Source organism: Ictidomys tridecemlineatus, chromosome 9 (genome assembly GCF_052094955.1).
Source record: "Ictidomys tridecemlineatus isolate mIctTri1 chromosome 9, mIctTri1.hap1, whole genome shotgun sequence".
Classification (NCBI taxonomy): Eukaryota; Metazoa; Chordata; class Mammalia; order Rodentia; family Sciuridae; genus Ictidomys; species Ictidomys tridecemlineatus.
The window spans coordinates 29,310,969-29,336,024 of NC_135485.1; the positions used below are offsets into that span (position 1 = coordinate 29,310,969).

General features: G+C 39.1%; 2 protein-coding genes across 5 annotated transcripts in view; both read right to left on the minus strand.

Moving 5' to 3' along the window:
* The window catches only part of Tlr1 (toll like receptor 1), a 38,106-nt gene extending 19,843 nt beyond the window's left edge, over positions 1–18,263 (minus strand). The window contains exon 1 of one of the 3 annotated variants that reach the window (XM_078021193.1): positions 18,192–18,263. The gene's annotated coding sequence lies outside the window, so the exon portion shown is untranslated. The remainder of the gene's footprint in view (positions 1–18,191) is intronic. The other 2 variants (XM_078021189.1, XM_078021191.1) reach the window with 2 other exon arrangements.
* On the minus strand, positions 737–18,269 carry Tlr6 (toll like receptor 6). 2 transcript variants are annotated; one of them, XR_013425760.1, is made up of 3 exons: positions 18,192–18,269; positions 5,117–7,967; positions 737–2,381 (listed from the first exon to the last, which is right to left on the minus strand). XR_013425760.1 is itself a non-coding variant. In XM_078021188.1 (2 exons), the coding sequence occupies exon 2, from the start codon at positions 7,904–7,906 to the stop codon at positions 5,516–5,518; it is 2,391 nt and encodes a 796-aa protein (XP_077877314.1). In that variant the 5' UTR covers positions 7,907–7,967; positions 18,192–18,269; the 3' UTR covers positions 737–5,515. The 2 variants fall into 2 exon arrangements, 1 of the variants encoding a protein (XP_077877314.1); XM_078021188.1 differs by having other exon boundaries at positions 737–7,967.
* Positions 18,270–25,056: the final 6,787 nt, after the last annotated feature.

Sequence of the window (25,056 nt, forward strand, 5' to 3'; positions counted from 1 at the left end):
GGGATGAGGGAGAGGCAATACATGATAACATTGATCCTTTCCCAATACTTTCTTTCCTAGTGACAAGACAGGCCCCGGGAGAGGAGAAATCCATCAGGTCTGGATTGACAGCCTCTGGGAAGAGGCCAGAGCATTGATCCTCCCCAAGACAAATCCTTCCCCAGATCCTTTATCTGGTCCAGAAAAGACAAACCCCAGATACTGACTGCTGACCCTTGACACCCCCATCTCGCCCAATAAAACCGATCCCAAATTCCTGAGGCCCAACCTGACATGCTCATTAATTAAGTCACCTCTCAGTGTAACTATATAAGTATAATCTCCCCCTTTGCCCAGGGGCTCATTTTCCACCAGGAAAGCCGGTCCATCAGAGGCATCACTCTGATCCCAATAAAAGCTGCGCTGAGCCATGAAGTTTGCAACCAGCCTGGTCCTTTTGTGCTACAGAAGAGACTTTCTACCTGTGTGGAATTTTTTGTTGTTATTGTTTGTTTGTTTGTTTGTTTTTCTTCATCTGAGTCCATTTTTTATCTCACTGAGAAAGGCTGGGGAGCAAAATTTTTTGTTGTTTTTAAATTTCATTTCTAATTAATAATTGCATATGTTTACGGGGTACAATGGGATGTGGCACACGTAGACGCTGTTGAATGAGTAAATCAAGTTAATTAACATATCATCCCTTCACATACTTACTTATTGTTCCTTGGTGGTGAGAACATTTAAAATATATTAGACGTGCTGAAATATACATTTTATTAAAATTTTGATTGACATGAAATGATGGTGTATATTTAAGAGGTGCAGTGTGATATTTCTACACAGATGCACAGCATATGTACTGATCAAATCCGAGTAACTTTCACAACTGTCTCAACAGAAGGGCTTGCTCCACGCAGGCAGAAGGGGCTGCTGGGTGTGGGGGCTGCCCTAGGGAAAGGCTGGCCGGGTCTCTGCAGGAAGTGTTCCTTTCTCCCAACATCAGGTGACACCCGGGGTCCTCTCACCTAACAAGTGGCCAGTGGAGACAAGCATGGGGACACCCAAACACAGACAAAGGTATCCAAGACCAAGGGCAGCTCTCCTAGCAGCCTGAGAGACCAGCCCACCAGCAGGGCAGCTCAGCGTGGATTCCACCAGGGCCGCCCCTGCTGTGCTCCAGCACAGCCACCTCTGCATGGAGGGCTTCAAAGATGTTGTGGCCAGTCAGGGAGACACCTTCATCCAAGTTTTGGCTGTGTATCTACCATGGACGATGAACTGTCCACTCAGCACCAGGGAGAAGCGGAGAACACATTGAGAAGGATCCCATTTAACTGTGGCTTGCATTTCAGTGGAGGAGAAACCGAATAAACAGGTAAAAACAAGATAACTGCAGAATGATGTGCTGTGATGAAAACCAACAGGAGAAAGTGCCCCACAAGGACTAGGGGCGGGTTATTTTAGAATGGGGGAGCAGCCCACACACACCCCACCCCCCACTGGAGGTGACATTGGGATGTAAAAGGTGAGGACAAGCCAATCTGTTCAGGGAAACTAATCTCAGCAGGGGAAGTGGTGTGGCCAAGTGTAATGGTGACACAATGGGGAACCAGTGTGATGCACTGGGGGACCAGCCAGAAGGCAACTGGGCTGGATTAGAAGTAAAGGGGACAAAGTGCAGAGAGGTGAGCAGGCGGATCATGATAGCAACCCAGGTCACTGGGAGGAGTTGGACTCTTGTTCCAACTGCAAAGGGAGGTCACTAGAAGGCTTTAAGCAGAGAATGGCCTAATATAGTTTACATCTTAAAAAACCCACTCTAATGTGGGAGGCAAGAGTAAGAGCGAGGAGGCCAGTGAAGAGGCTTTGCAGTAGCACAGGCTGATCCAGGTGTCTCACATTGATGGATGCTATGCTCCAGGTTGCAGAGTGGAGCTTTCACACTGTTCTCTCATAATAGGTCCACATAATAGGAAATCAGAGCAAGCTGTACCATTGCTCTGTGCTGCAGATGGCCGTATATGTTCTAAGAGGCTGTATCAGAGGAATCCAAAGTGGCTTCAACAGATGGAGGTTGACTTCTCTCTCACATAACAGAGCTGAGCAGTCCAGACCTGCGGTGAGGCTGTCTTGGGCAGCACAAAGGGGTAGAATGAAGAGCACATCCACATGTGACTTTCACCTCTAGGTTCTAGATGGCTTCTCCAGTTCTACACTCATCTTTCCTTTGTCAGTAACTGACAAAGGAATCCACGCTCATCTTTCTTAGAGACACGGCATAGAGAGGCACACAGGTTCCAGTTCCATCCCAGTGCTAAGAGTTCAGTCACATGTTCACATGGAGCCACAAGGAATGCTGGGAAATGCAGTCTCCAGCTGGGTTGTCAAGGGTCCTAATAAAACTGGAGCCATTTAATAGTAAATGAGAGGATAATGGTCATTGGTGGTGACTAATAATCTCCATCACAATATTTTTAAATTTATCTGAATAACCATGTTATGGACTGTATTATGCCCCACACCAAATTCCTATGTCAAAGCCCTAACTCCCACTACCTTCAAATGTGACTGTATTTGGAGACAAAATAAAGAGGTGATTAAGGTTAAATGAGGTCATTCAATGGGAACTTAATCCAATATGAATAGTGTCCCTGTAAGAAGAGGAAGGGACACCAGGGATGTGCACACAGAGAAGAGACCCTGTGAGGACACAGAAAGAAGGTGACCTTCTGTAAACCAGGAAGAGAAGCCTCACCAGAAACCAACCCTTCTGGCACAGAAATTAATTTTAGACTTCTAGTCTCTAGAACTGTCAGGAAATAAATTTCTGTTGTTTAAACCACCCAGTCTGCAGTATTCTGTTATGGCAGCCCTGAAGAACAATACACACTCTTTCTCAGTAATGGCTACAGGAAAGGCAATCCCATTCCCACTCCTCTACCCTCATACCTAACCCCCCACAGTAACTTAGTTTAGGTGGGAGACACTAGAGAGATCTCCAACACTAGAGAGGGAAAGAAAGTTTGGGCAGTTGGCCGTTCCTGCTTTCAAACTTCCTCAGAGCTCAGCCCTATCCCTGCCTTTGGGTTCTGAGACATCTCTAGATCCTTGAAATTAAATACCCTTTTTCTCAAGTTGGTATCAGGTGTTGGCAACCAGAATTCAACAGAGAAAGTAGAATATTCATGGAGAAAGAAAATCTTTATCTAAAAAAGAAATAGATCCCTTACGATAAACCTTTCATATGTCTGAAATGTGTGTGTGTTCGTCCATCACAAAAATGTAGATTTTTAATTCTTTTTAAAAAGGTTACAATTAATATAGTTTAATGTCCACAAATTTTGTAGGAAACATATTATTGAACTTAAAAATATTTGATCATTTAAAATCTGTGCCGTGGATTTTTGTGGGTGGTTTTTGTTAGTCGTTGTTTTTAGTCTAGGAAACAGTGCAACACAGGCTGTGGAAGAATTTGCCATTTGAGAGAGGGCCTATGAAGGAGAACAGTGTTCTCCAAAAGAGCAAGGAAGAGCTAATGTAGACAGAGAGGAGCACTGAAATTTCATTATGGCTTATTTCTTCACAGTGATTCATTCATTATGAAACTGGCTTATTGAATGAATGAAATCCAGAAGGAAAGAACCTGTTTTTTTCTCTTCTAGCCACTTCTTTACAACCAGGTTCTATTGGATCTCCCTCCACAACACCTGATCTTGGGAAGATCCCATACATTCTAGTAATTCTCAAGTCTCATCTTTGTAATTGTACTTCTACATCAGGATTAAAGGGCTCAGACTAGTTCCAGTTAACAGAATCTCACACTCAAAAGCTCATTCGAAATTCAGCCTTCTCCCTAGCTCAGGCCTTCCGTTCAGTGAAGGGAGGAAGGAATGTAACCAATTGTTTTACTTTTCCTTGGTATTCTCCGCCTTCTTATGTTCTGGATGTCCCTAGAGCTTTGCAAGGAAAGAGGGTATTATACAAAGAGGCATGTCACTGCTGTTAACTACTGGTTTAGGCAAATAGGCTATCACACTCCTACTTCCTATTGTGTCAGAAAGCAAAAGGTGGCCCTTTTATGGCATGCATCTGTGGTTTATTTGGAGACCCAAATATAGAGTAGACTCCATATCACACAGTTCCTTAATGCAAATGGTACACAATCTGGCTGATCTCTCCCACAACTCCTGCAATGCACCTCTTCCCCCCAACCCCTTGGCCTCTGGGTGCCACAATATCTCTGCACAATAGATAGGCTGCCTTGTTGGTTGAGGTCCTATTGTGACAACTCAAACCCAGCTACCATGGTCAGTCTGGCCCACAGGAAATGCCTATGCCATGCTGATGATGGAAGGACAGGTTGTAGTCACTGTACCCCTTCTCTTGTCCTACCATTCTGTGCTGCCCAAGCCAGCCTCTCTCCTTTTCTTCAGTACAAGCACTCATCTATTCACTCAACAAATATTTATGCAGCACCTATAAATAGCTAAGAATCACACCTCGCCTGCTGCATGGATCTTGTACTCCTGTTCCTCTGCAAACCTTCGGTCTGGAAGGAGAATGACAGACTACTTTCCTACTATTCTGGGAGCCCCTCTCACTTGCCTTTTGAAGGTATTCAAAGCAATCTCGCCATATTTTGGAGCCTCCAATTAATGACTCTCTAAATGACCCTTTTGAATCCAGTATTCTAGAGATGGCAACGTGGACTGATAATTACTAGTCCTTTTCTGCTCTTTTAGGATGTCCAGCCTGGCTGTGTCTCCCTCTCTGTGTGAATATGGGAGCATTTATTGCCTCTCATCAGCTCTGGGCATTAGGCAAAAGTCAAAGACAACAACAACAACAACAACAAAAACCATTTTGATATCAGGTGACACATAAATTTGACTTTCAGTGTCTTTGGCAAGCAAGTATACCCAAGTCTTTCACCTCAGCAGCCTATAACTGAAGGCCATATTTCCTATTATACACACATATTATAATGCCATGAATTTCCAATGGTTAATTACATGTTTGTGTGGCAGAGTCAAAAAGTCAATAAACTATTACTCACATGTAGAAAAAATACTGTCTTATATTTCATAACTGGCCTAATATTTTTCCTAGGCCCAAAGCTTAGGATGATAAAACTCACCCAGAGTCCAATGAGGATTCAGAGGAGGCTCCAAGGACCAGTGCACACAGTTCTGAGGCCACCTCTTTTCTTGCTGACATGAAGCCACAAAGTCTCCTTTCCCTCTTTCATTTGGGAAAGGAGAGTGGGAAAGAAAGATCCCTGAATGAGAATTTACTCAAAAAAGACTGTTTCAATGTGAAAACGGAGAGTAAACAGGAAGATACTAAGATTTCTCTAATTGGCAAAATGAGCATCACCTTTATCCCCACCCCAAACCTAATTCCCCAACTCAGTTGAAACAAGGTTTTGATGGTATCTTCCCATAGACATGGTGGATGTGGAAGCAGCCCCAGATAGGAGCTAGCAATGATATTCATCAGAGTTCAAGATAATGGTGTTAATTGGGATTTCCTGACTTTAAGTTTTCACATCATTGTTTTCATTGACTAGCGTTAAGTTCATATTAAAAGCAGCTCTGATGTTAGCCCAAAAAAGTCCCTGTTTGCTCTTCTCCACAGGCCATTCCAAGTAAGTGCGCTGTGTCATGAGAGCCCTCAGCTTGTGATACTTATTGGGAATGCTATTGGGTGGGATGGGTTCCAGTAAGATCAGGAGTAAGTTATCAGACCCTTCATGGAAGAGATTGTGGTGGGCAAAGTACAGCTCATAATGGCACCACTCACTCTGGACAAAGTTGGGGGACAAAACAAAGATGGACTTGTAGCTCTTCTCAATGCAATTTATGATATTTTCCACAATGCTCTTGCCAGGAACAAAGTTTCTTTCATGGAGACAGATCCGAATATCTTCTTTTTCTAGGCAGGGTACTAGTTCATTTTTTACCCAGGCAGAATCATGTTCACTGTATGAAATAAAAGCATGGAACTGGAGATTTCTTTGGAGTTCTTCCAAGGGGATGTTCCTAGTCCTGTGCCGAGTCTGGGCCCACTGACACACCATCCTGAGATACCAGGGCAGATCCAAGTAGAGGCAGAGGAAGGTCACAGAACCAGCTAACACCAGCACCATGACCCCAATGGTGGCAATCAGCAGACCTGTGTTACAGGATAATGGAGACACGTGGAAGTCCTTTAGTGGGGTTCCCTTATAGCTTTCTGGGTAGTCACACTTATAAGCATCAGGCCAGCCCTCTACCACTTCACTTGGTAGTTGGCCTATATGTTGGATGAAGTCTCTGAGCTCACATGTGCATTGGAATGGGTTGCTCCCTGCTTGTATTGACTTCATCTTCTGGCAGCTATGGAAGAAATCAGCTGATGGGTGGGAAATAGAATTATGGTCAATGATCAGTACAGAGAGGCTGCTGAAGGTACCACATCCGGGAAGGTCAGCTAAAGAATTGAAGGCTATGTTGAGTTCCTGCAAAGCTTCCAGATGGGTGACATCTTTAGGGATGTTCATGATTCTGTTATTGTGAAGATCAAGTACCTTGACCTTGGGAGGCAAACAGCTGAAAACTGAGTCAGTAAGTATATTTGAAGATAAATTTAATACCACTATACTTTCAATCCAAGTGCAATTTTCCTCAAGTCTATGAGATTCCAGAGAATTCAAGCTAACATCCAGGAATTCTAAGGACGGCATATTCTTTGTCATGAGAGATACTTTACAAAGGTTTTTTAATCCATTTTTTTGCAAGATAAGTGTCTCCAATTGCACTAAAGTGGAACAGTTTTGAAAAACACTATCTGTGAACACATTCTGGGTAAAGTTCAAAAATTTAAATGTGCTTGGTGCTTGAGGACAAAGCATATGAATAAAAGGTGTGTCTGATATGGTTAACATCATAATGTTCATCTCAGAAAACACTGTGTACAATGCTGTCTGTGAGAAGATAAAAACTTGGTTTTTAATATGTTCTATTTTTAATGCTTTCAGTGTTGTTTCAGAATAAGCAAAATCTTCTTCATTAATGCTTTCAACTATTGTTAAATTGTAAATATTGAGATATTCCACAGGTTTGGGCCAAAGGAACTGAAAAACTCTAACCAAGCATTTCCAAGTTGTTTCCATGTGATTGAGAGTGAAGTTCAGTAGGGTTGGACCTCTAGTGAGTTCCAATAAAAAGTTAATTAAGACTTGACAGTTCTCATCATTCAATTTAATATTTGTCAGCTGTAAGCACCCTAAAGTATTAACTGATATGTTCACTTGGACAGAAAATAAACTCTCTGGGTGGAAAACAAAATGAAGTGATTTTGTGTTCAGAATTTGAAGACTTTCTGCCTCATTTTCTTTCACGTAATAACCTCCTAAATCCAGAAGAATGTAATTTAGATGCAAGTGAGCAATTGGTAGCAGATCTAATGGCTGGAACTTTGCAGCAGTTAATCCCAAGAAATTCAGTTGCGTCAAGTTGCCAAATTCTGTACAGATGGGCAGAGCATCAAAGTCATTGAATGAGAGATCTAAATGTTTGACACCCACCACAGGGTAGCAGGATAACTTTTGCAACTGATTGTGAGATAAATCCAAATATTCCAGGTAGCGGTTGAACTTGAAAACACTAAAATCAAGTCTCTGGATTCTATTATGGTAAAGTCGCAAAACTTTCAGCCCCGACAAGAAGCTGAAGTCAGAGATCTGAAGCTCAGATATGTAGTTTTGAGATATGTCTAAGACTTCAGTGCTTGGTGACAGGTCTTTCGGAACATGCGTCAGGCCTATTTTTGACATGTCTACTCTAAGTTCATTTTCACCAGAGACCTGGACTATGATTCCGACTATTAAGATCACGATACAAACAAAACAAAGGTTTGTGACAACAGGCTCTTTGTCTGGGGTCATGATGCAATGGTTCTCCTCAAGGGCTGCTGTTCGTCAGACCATTTTGAATTGAGTCCAGTTTCTAGAAATTCAACATATAGTAAAATGAGTAAAGTTTGAATGATTGCTTTCAAACTTCTGCTTACTAAAAGCTCAATGACTTCTTCATTCACAATCACAGTCATTTCTGTCCCCAGATTTTTATATGATATTTTTTTCCCCTGTTACACAGCTTGCTGGTGCCAGGGGGAACACAAGGAATCATGGCCATATGTTTTGACTTGTCCAGTGGCTCCCTAAGGATTCACTATGGGGTTGTCTTTGCTTCACATACCTCAGAAGTTTAAGAGTTGGAGAAACCTCCTGGGTGGTGTTTGTGGGAAAGATTTAAAGGTAAATATACTAGCTGCAGCCACATGGGGCAAGAAATAACAGATAAGCAAGCCATAGACCTACCACAAAGCCAGGAAGGGAAGAGGCTGGGAACAGAGCTACGCAAGAGAACAGAGGCTTTGGAAAGCTCCATGTATGCCAACAGATCCGCAAATCCACACCCTGCCCAGAGCCGGACACAGGCTCAGAGAAGAGCTGAGAAAAGTCTAACCTTTCACCTCTGCTGAATGTCTAGGCTCCACCTGAGCAGAAAGTGAAGACTAAGGCAGAAGGGCTCCAACATGGAGCCAGTCTGCAAAGATCCAGAGTTTTTTGTTTGTTTATTTGTTTTTGTTTTTTTGATGTTTGGTTTGGTTTTTTGCTCCAGGTATTTGAAGAAATCCCAAATCACTAGTTGACCACTGAGCTAACAGAAAACTCAGCATTCACAGATGACAGTCATTCCAAATATTGTTTAGAAAAGTCACTGAATAAGTGAACAACTCTGACCCATAGCAGGCAGCAACAAGAAGCCCTGGGGAGGTGAGAATCTAATTTCTAGTTACCACATTAGAATATTTAAACTATAAAACTTCTAGAAGAAAAAAATGTCTGACTTGAAAAAAAAAAAAAGTATTGTTCACTCCTGGGTTGGGGAAGTAATTAAAAGACTAATGTCAAAGTCAAAGAAATGACACACCCAACATCAAGTCTCACTGTAACACTACAGTAATCAAGACAGTGTGGCGCTCGCTCTCTCTCTCTCTCTCCTCTCTGATCAACATGTGAGCTGCTTCCCTCTGCCACAGTCTTCTGCCATGATGTTCAGCCTCACCTTGAGTCCCCAGGAATGGAACCAGAGTCTCTGTGGACTGAGACCTCTAAAATCAGTCTTGATTAGCACCCGCGCAGGACTCCTGGCCGCCCACCCATGCAGGAATCCCAGCTGCTGTTCCACACACAGGACACCTGGCCACAGTCCACATGCAGGAACTCCGGCCACTTCTCCCTTGTGGATCCCCGTCTACCAATGTGGGACTCCTCCGGTGACCTCCAACTTGGGGCACTGCAACCAAGGCCACAGTCCCCTACGTGAGGTAGCCTGCACGTTGGAACACTGCACTGGGTCTGGTGACAGCTGCCAGCCACAATACTGCATGCTGCAGAGCTGCATCTCTGAACATGCCACTCAAAGCCACCACCTGGTCTTACCCAACCCAGTAGCCCATGGCTGAAAGTAACTTCCTCCGTCTTAGGACACCTTCGTGGTCATCTTTAGTTGGGGCAACTCCCAGCTTGGAAAACCGGCTGAGGCTTAGAAGCAATATCCAGGTACTGAAAGCCCCCAACTTCTCCCCTGCCTCAGCAGCCCCTAACCCGGCACCATGCCTGAGGCTACGGGGCCTGTCCCTAGCTCACAAAAGCAGATCACAAAACCGGGTCCCAATCTGCCCAACATAAAACAGCTCTCTGCGACAGTTGTGAAGTCCCCAGAACACAGCCCACAAGACCTCTGGAGAGAAAGGTTCCTGATTGGAAAGTAGAAAGGGAAGGGGTGAGCGAGATACAGTCAATAGACTGAATTAGAGGCCAAGAATGGCCAGGTCTACAGGTGATATAAGGAGATAAGACCAGGTGCCCACATCACACAAGTGGGCCCCAAATGAGATCCTTGGGGTACAGTCTACCATTGGGAAATGGCAAGGACTATACGGCACCTCCAGGAGCCATACCACAAGACCAACCCTCCCACCCTAATAACCTTCACCATCCTGAAGATGGAGGTACCAGCAAACAACAGAAAACTCTACCTATTGGATGAGAAGGGGAGCTGGAAAGATACTGATCTCCAACAAAAACAATCCTTATATTTTCCTCTGAGATATTCTCTCTCTCTCTCTCTCTCTCTCTCTCTCTCTCTCTCTCTCTCTCTCTCTCTCTCTCTCTCTCTCTCTCTCCTGCCCTCAAATCCCCAACATTTGTGAAACCAAGTACGTTTCATGAATTAGGCTACTGAGGACTGGAATGTTTGAATAGTGTTATTACAGTGGTGTTATATATTATTTTATCTCTAATTTTTACATTTTTTACTTTTCTAATATTCATGTTTGTTTGTTGTACTCTACTGTATTCCCACTTACTTGTCTCCCTCAAATCACTTTCTCTCTCTTCTCCTGCTACTAACCAACTTCTTTAGATTCCTCTTTCACGCTTTCTAAGATCTAATAACTCCAAATCCTTACCTCCTATCCCCTCAACATCTCATCCTATACCTCACTCCCACTTCTTTGTCACCATCAGAAACTATAGACCCTTTTGCAAACCTACTGTTTGTATTGTGGATAATAATTTAATTCACCATTTCTGTATATTGTGACAAAGTCATAAACATCTTAATAGTGGCTATTTGGTTTAAGGTTGTATATTGTGTGTATTAGGATCTGTTCACATTGTTCTCCCCCTTAAAGAAGAGGTATTGAAAACCTGCAGGGACACTATAAGCCTACAGTGTAAAAGCCGTAAAGCCATGGATCTGCAGTGCTAGAAGGAAGGACACAGGAACAACATGAAAAAATAAAGGAAAAAAGTGCCCCCCAAAACCAAGATAATACGTTATTAGAATCCATGGCCAGAACAACAGAAGAAATTACAGAGAAAGAGTTCAGGATGTACATAATTAAAATGTTCTGTGAATTCAAGGATGATATAAGAGAGCGATTACAAGCAGCAAAAGATCATTTCGATAAAGAGCTACGTAAGCAAATACAGGAAACAAAAGATTATTTCAATAAGGAGATAGGGGTTCTGAAAAAAAAACAGAAATCCTTGCAATGAAAGAAACAATAAACCAAATTAAAAGTTCAATAGAAAGCATCACCAACAGATTAGATCATGTAGAAGACAGGACCTCAGAAAATGAAGATAAAATATATAATCTTGAAAAGAATGTTGACCAGACAGTAAAGATGATAAGAAACCATGAGCAGAACATTCAAGAATTATAGAATAACATAAAAAGACCAAATTTTAAAGTTATTGGGATAGAGGAAGGCATGGAGTTCCGAACCAAAGGAATGAACAATCTATTCAATAAAATAATATCAGGAAAATTTCCAAACATGAAGAATGAATTGGAAAATCAAATACAAGAGGCTTATAGGACACCAAATGTACAAAATCACAACAGATCCACACAAAGGCACATTATAAATTAAAATGCTTAGCATACAGAATAAGCAGAGAATTTTAAAAGCCATAAGAGAAAGGAATCGGGTTATATATAGGGGAAAACAATTAGGATATCTGCAGATTTTTCAATCCAGACCCTGAAAGCTAAAAGATCCTGGAACAACACATATCAAGCTCTGAAAGAAAATGGATGCCAACCAAGAATCTATATCCAGCAAAATTAAGCCTTAAATTTGATGATGAAATAAAAACCTTCCATGATAAACAAAAGTTAAAGTAATTTACAACTAGAAACCCGCACTACAGAACATCCTCAGCAAAATATTCCATGAGGAGGAAACAAAAAACAACAATGAAAATCAGCAAAGGGGGGTATTACACTAAAGGAAATACTTATCAAAGGAGAAAACAAGTTAAATAACAAAAATAAACAATATGACTGGGAATACAAATCATGTCTCAATAATAACCCTGAATGTTAATGACCTAAACTCACCAAACAAAAGACATAGACTGGCAGATTGGATTTTAAAAAGCCTTCAAAAGACTCATCTCATAGGAAAAGACATCCACAGCCTGAAGGTGAAAGGTTGTAAGATAACATATCACTCACATGGACTGTGGAAACAAGCAGGAGTTTCCATCCTCATATCTAATAAAGAAGATAATGAGCCAAAGTTAATCAAGAGGGATAAAGAAGAATATTTCATACTGTTCAAGGGAACCATTCATCAACAAGACATAACAATTATAAATACATATGCCCCAAACAATGGAGCATCTACATTCATCAAACAAACTCTTCTCAAATTCAAGAGTCAAATAGACCACAACACAATAATTCTGGGTGACTTTAACACATCTCTTTCACCACTGGATAGATCTTCCAAACAAAAGCTGAACAAAGAAACTATAGAACTCAATAATATAATCAATAACCTAGACTTAACATACATATATAGAATATTTTATCCTCCAACGAGTGAATACACTTTCTTCTCAGCAGCACATGGAACCTTCTCTAAAATAGAACATATATTATTCCACAAAGCAACTCTTAGCAAATACGAAAAAAAAAAATAGATACTATCCTGAATTATATCAGATAATAATGGAATTAAATTAGAAATCAATGATAAAATAACACCTGGAGACTAAATAATGTTATTGAATGAACAATGGGTTACAAAAGACATCAAAGAGGAGATTAAAAATTCTTTGAGAAAATGAGAACACTGATACAACATATCAAAATCTCTGGGACACTCTGAAGGCAGTACAAAGAGGAAAGTTCATTGCATGGTGTTCATTCCTTAAAAGAAGAAAAGGTCAACAAATAAATGACTAACATTACATCTCAAAACCCTAGAAAAATAAGAACAAATCAACACCAAAAGCTGTAGAATACAGGAAATAATTAAAATCAGAGCTGAAATCAAGGAAATTGAAACAAAAGAAACAATTGAAAAAATTGACAAAATAAAAATTTGTTTATTTGAAAAATAAATAAAATTGATAAACCCTTAGCCATACTAACAAAGAGAAGAAGAAAGAAAACTCAAATTACTAACATCCATGATGAAAACGGAAACATTATTGCAGACACTACAGAAATACAGAAGATCATTAGAATTCATACACCATTTGAATCAAATGTATGATATGTCAAGATCATTGTATTGTCATGAGCAATGAATAAAAATAGAAATTATTTTGAAAATTTATACTCCAATAAAATAGAAAACATTGAAGGCATTGACAAATTTATAGAGTCATGTGATTTGCCCAAACTGAATCAGGATGATATACACGAGTTAAACACATCAATTTCAAGCAATGAAATAGAGGACACCATCAGAAGCCTGTGAACCAAGAAAAGCCCAGGACCAGATGAATACACAGCTGAGTTCTACAAGACCTTCAAAGAATAACTAATACCAATACTTCTCAAATTATTTCATGAAATAGAAAAATAGGAAACATTTCCAAACTCATTCTATGAGGCCAATATCACCCTGATTCCAAAACCAGATAAAGACACATCAAAAAAAGAAAACTTCAGACCAATATCTCTAATGAACATAGATGGAAAAATTCTCAATAAAATTCTGGCAAATAAAATACAAAAACATATCAAAAAGATAGTGCACCTCAATCAAGTGGGTTTCATCCCAGGGATGGTTCAACATATGGAAGTCAATAATGTAATTCATCACATTAATAGATGGTAAGAATCATATGACCATCTCAATAGATGCAGAAAAAGCATATGACAAAATACTCCCTCATGTTCAAAATACTTGAAAAACTAGGGATAACAGGAACTAGGGATAACAGGGTATCTCAACATTGTAAAAGCTACCTATGCTAAGCCATAGGTCAACATCATTCCAAATGCAGAAAAATTGAAAGCATTCCTTCTAAAAGCTGGAACAAGACAGGGATGCCCTCTTTCACCACTACTACTTAACATAGTTCTTAAGACTCTAGCCAGACCAATTAGACAGATAAAAGAAATCAAAGGGATACAAATAGGAAAAGAAAAACTCATATTATCACTATTTGCTGACAATATGATTCTATACCTAGAAGATTAAAAAAATTCCACCAGAATACTTCTAGAACTAATAAATGAATTCATTAAGGTATCAGGATATAAAACCAACACCCATAAATCAAAGGCATTTCTGTACATCAGTGACAGATCCTCTGAAAAAGAAACTAGGAAAACTACTATTTTTACTACTGTAAACTATTTTCACAATAGCCTCAAAAAAATAAATTAAATACTTGGAAGTCAATGAAAGAGGTGAGAGACCTCTACAATGAAAATTACAGAATGCTAAAGAAAGAAATTAAGAAAGACCTTAGAAGATGGAAAGATCTCCCTTGTTCTTGGATAGGTAGAATTAATGTTGTCAAAAATCACAATACTACCAAAAGCACTATACAGATTCAATGCAATTCCAATCAAAATCCCAATGACATTCCTCATAGAAATATAAAAAGCAGTCATGAAATTCATCTGGAAAAACAGGATATTCAGAATAGCTAAAGCAATCCTTAGTGAAAAGAGTGAAGTACGTAGCATCACTATACCAGACCTTAAACTATACTACAGAACAATAGTAACAAAAATGGCATGGTATTGGCACCAAAACAGACCTGTAGATCAATGGCACAGAATAGAGAACAGAGAGACAAACCCACATAACTATAGTTATCTCATATTTGACAAAGGTGTCAAAAACATGCATTGGAGAAAAGATAGCCTCTTCAACAAATAGTGTTGGAAAAACTGGAAATCTATATGCAACAAAATAAAATTAAGCCCCTGTCTCTCACCATGCACAAAACTCAAAGTAGATCAAGAACCTAGGAATTTAACCAGAGACCCTGCGCCTAATAGAAGAAAAAGTAGGCTCAAATCTTCATCAAGTAGGATTAGGCCCCAACTTCCTTAATAAGACTCCTATAGGGCAAGAAATAAAATCAAGAATCAATAAATGGAATGAATTCAAACTAAAAAGCTTCTTCTCAGCAAAAGAAACAATCAGTGAGGTGAATAGAGGTCCCAGTTTTAATTTGTTATTAAAGATACAGAATGAAGCATTTAGGAATAAAATATCAGAATTTCTTAATTTAATTTAATTTTGGGAGCAAATTTTTACCACATGCATTCAGATAGAACTCTTATCTTTAGGAAATATAAAGAACTCAAAAAATAACCCAATCAATAGATGGGTCAAGAAACTGAACAGACACTTTCCAAAAAATAACCCAATCAATAGATGGGTCAAGAAACTGAACAGACACTTTCCAGAAGAAGATATACAATCAATCAACAAATATATGAAAAAATGTTCAACATCTCTAGCAATTAGAGAAATGCAAATCAAAACTATTCTAAGATTTCATCTCATTCCAGTCAGAATGGCAGCTATAAAGAATACAAACAATAATAAGTGTTGGCGAAGTTGTGGGGGAAAAGGCACATTAATACATTGCTGGTAGGACTGCAAATTGGTACAAACACTCTGAAAAGCAGAATGGAGATTCCTCGGAAAACTTGGAATGTTTGACATAGCTATTCCACTCCTTGGTTTATACCCAAAGGACTTAAAAACAGCATACTATAGTAATGCAGCTACATCAATGTTAATAGCAGCACAATAGCTAAATTGTGAAACCAACCTAGATGCCCTTCAATAGATGAATGGATCTCTATATAAAATACAAACTAGGGCTGGGGACGTGGCCCAGTGCCCCAGAGTTCAAGTGGTGGTACCAAAAAAAGAAAAAGAAAGAAAGAAAGGAAAAGGAAAGAAAGAAATATTACTTTTAATTTGTTATTAGAGATACAGAAGGAAGCATTTAGGAATAAAATATCAGAATTTTTTAATTTAAGATACTTAAGAATAGAAGATAAAGTGATTCAAATGAGAATTTTTGTTTTTCAGAAGATTAAAAAAAAAAAAGGAATGACCTTTTTCATCAATCATATTGGGAAAACTCAGAAATAGAATACCCACTGTTAGTAAGTGGGAACAAAAATAAAAACTCTCACTACTTGAGCAGGAATGAGAAATTAGTACAACATTTATAAAGGGTTATTTGGTAGTTTATATAAATTCCTTTAAAATATGCCTACTCTTATGTTAGTAATTCCACTTCTAGGAATTTGTTAAAGAAATAATAAAAAAAAAATATGACCATGGGATCCATGAGAGATGATGAAAAATCGAAAAAATCAGAATGTCTAGTGTAGAAACTGGTTAAATCAAATATGGTATATCCATACCATGGAATAGCATGCAGTCTCCAATCCTGACAGCACTCTGAAAAAAATCTGCAGTAACTGCTAAGAGAATAAAAGCACCAAATTGCATCATGAGTGTGACTCCAAGTTTGTAAAATATGATCAAACCCGATGAACACAAAGCCTAGAGGAAAAAGAATATAAAGAAACATACCAAGTATTAAGAGTTGTCATCTCTGAGTCTCAGATGAATTTAATTTTCTTTCTTAAAATACTTTCAAATAGGGCTGGGGCTGTATCTCAGTGGTAGAGCACTTGCCTCACAAGTGTGAGGCACTGGGTTCAATCCTCAGCATGAAAGAAAGAAAGGAAGGAAGGAAGAAGTGCCGCAGTCCAGCTGCAGCAAAGTAAGGGGGGGGCGGGGGGCGTGTGACAAGCAACTTGTGTAGATTGATACAGCAGGAGTGGGAGCCATTTATTGTAGGACAGGAGCGGTATATATACATTCCACACCGCTTATCTTAATAAACATAAACTGGATACAGCAGTCAACCAATAAGGAATCTCCACACTTAATGGCTTGCTGGCATTACTTCACAAACCACTCCCTCTGGCAAAATGCCAGGGGCCGTCCAGACTTGTTTACAGACTCTAACAAGGAAGGAAGGGAGGAAGAAAGGAAGGAAGAAATTGTGTTCATCTACAACTAAAAAAAAATTTTTAAAGTACTTTCAAATATTTCTAAAATTTCTTATTTTGAATATTTTTTATAATTTCAAAATATTAGGACAACTGAAGAGTTGTCTTTAATTATAACTTATGTAAAATATTTCATATGTAAAGTTGCATGCTTGTATTATTTGGAATATTAATATATATATAAAGAAAGAATTTCCTCAGTTAGGTAGATAACTGACAGTCATGGATGAGGACCCACTGAACGGTCTCCCCCACAGACCAACCTCTAGGTCAGAGGACTGAAATTCAGCCATCACGTGAGGAAGTGGAAAGCTTATAACACCCACCACAAAGTACGAATATAGCCTTGAGCAACTCCTACTCTACACACTTGACAAACCAGCCAGGAACTTTGATATATGTAAAGGGGGTGGTGCTTGAAGACAGGAAATTCATGCGGTCACTGTTTTCTTAAGGAAGTAAAAAGAGATAGGTAAAAGTCATTTATTGAATGCATCAAATGAAAAAGGAGAGAAAAAACGAACAAGTAAAAACTTTTTCAGACAAAATGGTATTGGAGGGACCTACAAAAATTAAAGCTACAAGAAAGGAGAGACCAGAAACAAAGAAAACAAAAACATGAAGTTAGGTAAGTGTAGGAAAAGAATTTATAATCAAGTCAACAAATATGCCAAAGAAACACTGTTTCTTTTGTCAGACTTAAGGTAGGGAGCCTGGAGGGAGCTGAGGGCTGGCACCGCTGAATTCACAGGTTACAAAGAGCTTGGTCCCTGTCACTTCCTCCATTTAATTAATGGTGCTAGGTGCTCGGGATATTAATATGAAAAGGAATGCCAGGACCCCTCCTTCAAAAGGCTACTGAGTTAGTGACAGATCCAGACCCATAAACTTTCACAGTTCATGCACGGGGGAGCTCAAACACACATGTACACTATAAAAGTATGTAACTTGTGATAGGTGCTCCATCAAACTGCTGTAAATGTTGCCGAAAACAAGGAACTAGAGAAAGATGAAGAGAGAAAACACCACAGACGAAAGCAGAAGAAATAAATAACAAAAGTTAGTTTTTTTCCACCACTGCTAAAAGTATTAGTTGTTTTATATCTTGCATAAAGACACACTACTTGTTTGTGTACAGTTCAAAGGATACTTATAATATTAAAACAACAACAAAATCATTTTGCAAAAATTTCAAAGGTTATTTCCTACATAATCACAAGAATTCTCTTCCTTATTTGACGCATTTGCACCATAACTTGAAAAATCCACAAAAGCATTCTTACTTACCAATATTTCTTTCTCAGAAGCAGAGAAAATAACTTCTAAGAGCACGAAAATAAGTACTTCACCAATGCCAAGTCCTCAAAGTAAAGCAATACAATACCAGGTACATGGTTTGGTGCCATCTGTTGGCGCTTACTGGAATTACTCCCACATAGAAACTTCCTTTTATTTATTTATTTTTTAATTTTATTTTTTAAATTTTTGGTAGTTGTAGATGGACAGAATGCCTTTATTTTATTTGTTTATTTTTATGTGGTGTCAAGGATTGAACCCAGGGCCTCACACATGCGAGGCAAGTGCTCAGAAACTTCCTTTTTTAAAAGTCATGGTCATAGCAGGCTTTTCTGGACGACAGACTAAATCAATATATACTTACATTCATATGAGAAAGCAGCTTATGAAAATTCCACTGTGAAGGAAAGTATTTTTCTAACGTAAATTTTATCCTGAGAGTGTGCACCCTGAATATTAAGTTGTCACCAGAATGGAAAACTTTGCCTGTTCTCCAGTACCACCATATTTAACATTTCCTGAATAATTGCATCTGCTATTATCAATCAATGCCTGAGCATTATTTTAGCTAGATGAGATACTGAAAATAAGCCTAGAACCACAATTTTTTTTTAAAAAAAAATCAGCTTTCAAAGAAAGCTTAATAGTTGATACATGTTTAGCCATTCCTAACAGGAATTGTATCTTGATTTCCCACACTCTAATCAACATTTGGTTTTATTACATGTTCCCATTTTTAATTCTGGAATAGTAAATGTTGCTGAGCTCCTGAAGGACTAATTTAAATTTAATTTTCTAAAGACCAGTTAGAATAATGTTAGCATAATATCAATAAGAGTTGAAATAAAAAGAGGGTAAATGGTTAAGCAGCTACTTCAGGTATCTGGATCCCAGTTCTCAGACTTCTCACTTATTTAGTTTTTGTAAAGAACAGAATACATAAGCTAAATAATGGTTCTAGACTGAATCTCACTGGCCGGCATCATTTTATCTTTACAAAAACGTTAAGACTGTGCAATGTGGCCAGTGAAAAAGTTGAACATCTAGTTCAGAATCACTTCTGCTTTCAAGGGGAAGGGAGAGGCCAGTGTCTGACTACTCATCCTTACTCATCAAACCCAACAGGAAGTCTTCTTAGGCCTGGAGGTACAAAGCCAGGAGTGATGGGTGCAATGTGAGGCAGCAGGAAAGCACAGATGTGCAGGACACTGGGAAAACAGATTTGAGAAACAAGCAGGGCCAGCTGTGTCTTTGAGGGAATTTCAGCAACACTGGACTAAAATCTTTAAAAAAGACATACATATTCACACATTTATACATCACTGAGGATTTGGTCACATGGCACCTTTCTTGTTAGCCTGTTGCACAACACTGCTGTCATTCTTATTGTGGCTATCGTAACCCTGAGAATTGTCTTTAAGGGGAGGGCACAAATCAGGAAGCAATCAGGGCAGTGGAACTAAGAAAGAAACAGCCAGAACTGAGCGTATTCCTTACTTGGCCCACTAACTAGGCAAGTTGTTTAGACTCACTGAGACTCCATTTATTCATCCACAAAATGAGAGTAGTTGTGATTTTTAGGGAAGAAAATGAATATAAAGTGTCTAGAACAGTGACTGACACAGAAGAGAACTTGTAACAGAAAGGAGTTTAATTCTATGCAAGTCATGTGTTTTTACTGAAGTGGAAATGGCAGGATTGACTATAAAGGGAAGAAAAGCAAGGTGCAGAACAGGGTGGAGGGGCTGGGAGCTCAGTTGGTAGAGTGCTTGCCTAGTATACTGGGCTCAAACCCCAGCACCACCAAAACAAACAAACAAGAACGGAACAGTGTGGGGAATATAACATCATTTGCACAAATATAACAGTTATCTTCTTGCCAGGCATTGTTCTGAGTACTTTACAAGGATTAACTCATTTAATCCTCATAAAAAGTGCCATGAGCAATTATCAAAAATACAAGCAACCGAAAGAAATTAAAGGGATATGAATAGGTTAAGAACTCAAATTATCACTATTTGCAGATTATATGATTCTATACCTAGAAGACCCAAAACATTCCACCAGAAATCTCCTAGAACTAATAAAGAAAATCAGCAAAGTAGCTCGATATAAAATCAACACCCATAAATCAAAGGCATTTCTGTACATCAGTGGCAAATCCTCTGAAAGAGAAACTAGGAAACCCACTCTATTTACAATAGCCTCAAAAAAAAATACTTGGAAATAAACTTAATGAAAAAGGTAAAAGACCTCACAATGAAAACTACAATATGCTAAAGAAAGAAATTAAAGAAGTCTTTAGAAGATGGAAAAATCTACCTTGTTCTTGGATAGGCAGAATTAATATTGTCAAAGTGATCATACTACCAAAATCACTATACAGATTCAATACAATCCCAATCAAAATCCCAATGACATTCCTCATAGAAATAGAAAAAGCAGTCATGAAATTCATCTGGAAAAATAAGAGATCCAGAATAGCTAAAGCAATCCTTAGCAAGAAGAGTGAGGCTGCTGGCATTACTATTCCAGACCAATAGAGCATGGTGTTGGAACCCAAATAGACCTGCAGACCAATGGTACAGAATAGAGGACACAGAGACTAACCCACATAACTACAGTTATATTATACAAAGGTGCCAAAAATATACACTGGAGAAAAGATAGCCTCTTCAACAAATGGTGCTGGGAAAACTGGAAATCCATATGCAATAAAATGAAATTAAACCTCTATCTCTCACCATGTCCCAAAACTCAACTCAAAGTGGATCAAGGACCTAGGAATTAAGCCAGAGACCTTATGCCTAATGGAAAAATAAGTAGGCCCTAATATCCATCATGTAGATTTAGGCCCCAACTTTCTTAATAAGACTCCTATAGTGCAAGAATCAATAAATGGGATGGATTCAAACTAAAAAGTTTCTTTTCAGTAAAAGAAACAATCAGTGAGGTGAATAGAAAGCCTAAAAAATTAGAGCAAATCTTTACCACAAGCACATCAGATAGAGCACTAATTTCTAGAATATATAAAGATATACCTTATATATAATCAGAGATATGATAAATTATGGTATAATGGTATATTAAGAATTGTAATGCAAAAATAAATTTTAAAAAAAGAATACATAAAGATCTCAAAAATTTTAACACCAAAAAAACAAATAACCCAATCAATAAATGGGCCAAGGAACTGAACAGACACTTCTCCGAAGGTGATATACAATCAATTAACAAACATGAAAAAATGTTCAACATCTCTAGCAATTAGAGAAATGCAAATCAAAACTACTCTAAGATTTCATCTCACTCCAGTCAGAATGGCAGCTATCAAGAAGACAAACAACAATAAGTGTTGGCAAGGATGTGGGGAAAAGAGCTGGTGGAACTGCAAATTGGTACAACCACTCTGGAAAGCAGTATGGAGATTCCTTGGAACACTTGGAATGGAACCACCATTTGACGCAGCTATCACTCTCCTCGGTCTATTCCCAAAGGACTTAAACAACATACTACAGGGACACAGCCACATCAATGTTTATTGCAGCACAATTCACAACAGCTAAACTGTGGAACCAACCTAGATGCCCTTCAACGAATGGATAAAAAAAGATGTGACATATATACACACTGGAATATTGCTTAGCAATAAAAGAGAATAAAATCATGGCATTTGCAGGTAAATGGATGGAGCTAGAGAAGATAATGCTAAGTGAAGTAAAACAATGCCCCCAAAACCAAATGTTTTCTCTGATATAAGGAGGCTGATTCATAGTGGGGTAGGGAGAGAGAGCATGGGAGGAGTAGAGGAACTCTAGATAGAGCAAAGGAGTGGGAAGGGAAGGGAGGGGACTTGGGGTTAGAAATGATGGTGGAATGTGATGGACATTATTATCCAAAGTACATATATGAAGGCATGAATTGGTGTGGACATACTTTATATACAGAGATATGAAAAATTGTGATGTATAATGTATAATAAGAATTGTAATGCCTTCTGCTATCATATATAAATAAAAAATTAATTCAGATTTAAAAAAACAGCAAACTATGGGGACACAGCCACATCAATGTTTATAGCATCACAATTCACAATAGCTTAACTGTGGAACCAACCTAGATGCCCTTCAGTAGATGAATGTATAGGGAAACTTTGGTCTATGTATACAATGAAACATTGCTAGGCATTAAAAGAGAATAAAATCATGGCATTTGCAGGAAAGTGGATAGAATTGGAGAATATAATGCTAAGTGAAGCAAGCCAATCCCAAAAAAACCTTTATCTTTCCCAAAAAAATTAATAGTAAATATTTGTCTACCCACAGTTTTGAAATGAGTCATGTGTCAATTATTTATATAAAAAACACAAACCATAAGGACTTTAATTGATAATATATTGTAAATATTGATATTAAAATTAAAATTTACTGCTAAGTTGAGGGGGGGGAAGCCACAGACTGGAAGAATGTATTTGCAACACACGTATCAACATAAAGGAGTAATACAAATATATAAAGTTTTCCAACAAATTAATATGAAAGTGACTAAACTCAAGAGGGTGGGGAATGAGCCAATGATATAAACAGATTGATAACAGGGAAGGAAGTAGATACAGCTCAAACACGTGAAGAGGTGTGCATCTTCTCTAGAACATGGGAAACTGCAAACGAAGACAACCAAGAGACTCAGTTATACACCTACCCCTGAGATGGACAAAAATTAAAATATGCAGTAGGCCAAATGTTGGTCGGAATATGAGAAAACAGGAGTTCTCATGTTCTCATACGTGTCCAGAGATGCTGATTTAAATGGTCTCAGTGGATACAGCATTATTTTTAAAGCTCTTCTGGGGATTCCATTCCAACCCCCAGACCATCCAGCACGGAGACCAGCATCTATCCTGAGCACAGCGCCATCTAGTGGTTCCCGTTTTCTCAAATGCACACTTAATAGCTCAGGGCCAGGAGATGGTGCCCTTGATTCCAAATCACTATTTCTCTCTACAGCCCTTAAAATCTACCCCTTCTAGTTGCAATCATTACTGAGCCTCACTGCTTCTCGAGTACTTTAGTGACACTTTCTGTTCAAGTACAATATCACCTCTTTCATAATTCTATGTATTTTGGTAGCTATGTCATGATTTTTCCTTCCCTGCCCTCTCTAAGTTCTTAGATAATCTCACTTCCAATTATCTTGTCCTGACCTTGCCCAGCCAGGCTTTCCCTGATTATATCCGAACTACTGTTATGACCAATGACCACACCCAATCCATAATCAGTTGCCACTGTCCCACTCCGAGTTTTTCTCTCTCTCTTGCCAGCAGCTCCCCAAACTCACTGCACTGGTCTGAAACATCATGCTCGATCGATCCCTTTAGTCATTTCTCTGCATTTGATCTCAGCTACCTTCTTTCTCTCTTCTCAACCCAGGTTAAGTCCAACACTCCTCTGGACTACACTGAGCTCCAGTGGCTGAAGAGAGTTGGAGGAAACATACACTCACCCATGCTGCATATCTCACCTGCAATGCATGCTGGGTGCCAACCTCAGCTTTTCTGCCACCCCCAATCCCCTCTCTCTCCTCTCCCACTCATACCTCCCCCTCTCTTGTCAACTCTCCATAGCTCCTTCTTTTGCTTATTCTCAGATCATGATGCTTCCTTTTCCTCAAGAAAACCAGTGTCACCAGAAGACATGTCCACATCCCTCCCCCAAACTCTGTTCTCCACCTGCACTTGTTCTAACTGTTCTTTCATCTGAATGAACTCTCTGTCAAGAGCCCAACCTTCCCCTGAGCCGTAGATTGCTCTCTGGCTTATCTATTCAAGGCACTGACTCTCTCGTATTGTCCTCTCTCTTCTTCAACACCTTTTTTTTGTCTCTAATGAAGTATTTCCAATCAGCATGTAATGCTACAATTTCTCTCATTTAAAAGAAAAAATCTTCCTTTTAACCCACAACCTCCTTCCTTGCTCCTCTTTACACCAGAACTCCTTGAAAGAATTGTTTAGCCCCATTTCTAATTACCCGCCCCACCCCATTCTCTTAAATCTCTCCAAATCTACTCCAATCAGGGTTCCTTCCCTGCCACCCAAGAGAAATAGCTCTTTTCGATGTCACCAATGACTGCCACATTGCCAAATTCAATGCTCAATTCTCAATTTTCGTCGCATTTGAGCTTCAGAGGCATTTGTACACCATTGAAAAGGTCTTGAGAAGTTTTCTTTCTTGGCTTCTTGGACCCCATCTTCTCCCTTCCCACTATCCCCCCATCCCTGATTTCTCTACACATTCACTGGCATTCTTCCCTCGTCTCCTGAGTCTTCCTTATTCCACTGACATGAAACATCCAAGGCTCAGCTGTGGACATCTTTTCTCGAACTCCGTGCACTCTCATCCTGGTCCATAGCATCGAAACACCTATTTGTTGATGTTACCCCGATTATGCTCTCCAGCCCAGACTTCTTCCCTAAACTCCTCTTACATCCAACTGCTTCCTAAACTCTCACTAACCTGAATATTGAATTCTCACAACTTCAAACTCCTTCTTCATCTCACAAATGATATTTCTGTTATCCCAGTAGCTTAGGCCAAAATCCTTGGTGTAGTAGCGCCTTTCTCTTTTGCTCAAAGTCCACATCTAACCTACGATCAAATTGTATTGGGGTTTCTTTGAAATATATACAAAAGGAAAACACCTCTCATGCTACTTCTATGGTAGTTAAAGCCATCTGTCTCCCGCATTGGCCTCCCAACTGACCTCCCTGTCTCTACACTTACCTCTACCCATTCAACTCCATTTCATCCTAACCCAACCAGACTCAGACAAAAGAATCACAGCATGTTCCTACTCAAAA

Excerpts from the sequence above, each read along its gene's own strand:
- Tlr6 (XM_078021188.1), bottom strand. The coding sequence starts at position 7,906 with ATGACCCCAGACAAAGAGCCTGTTGTCACAAACCTTTGTTTTGTTTGT.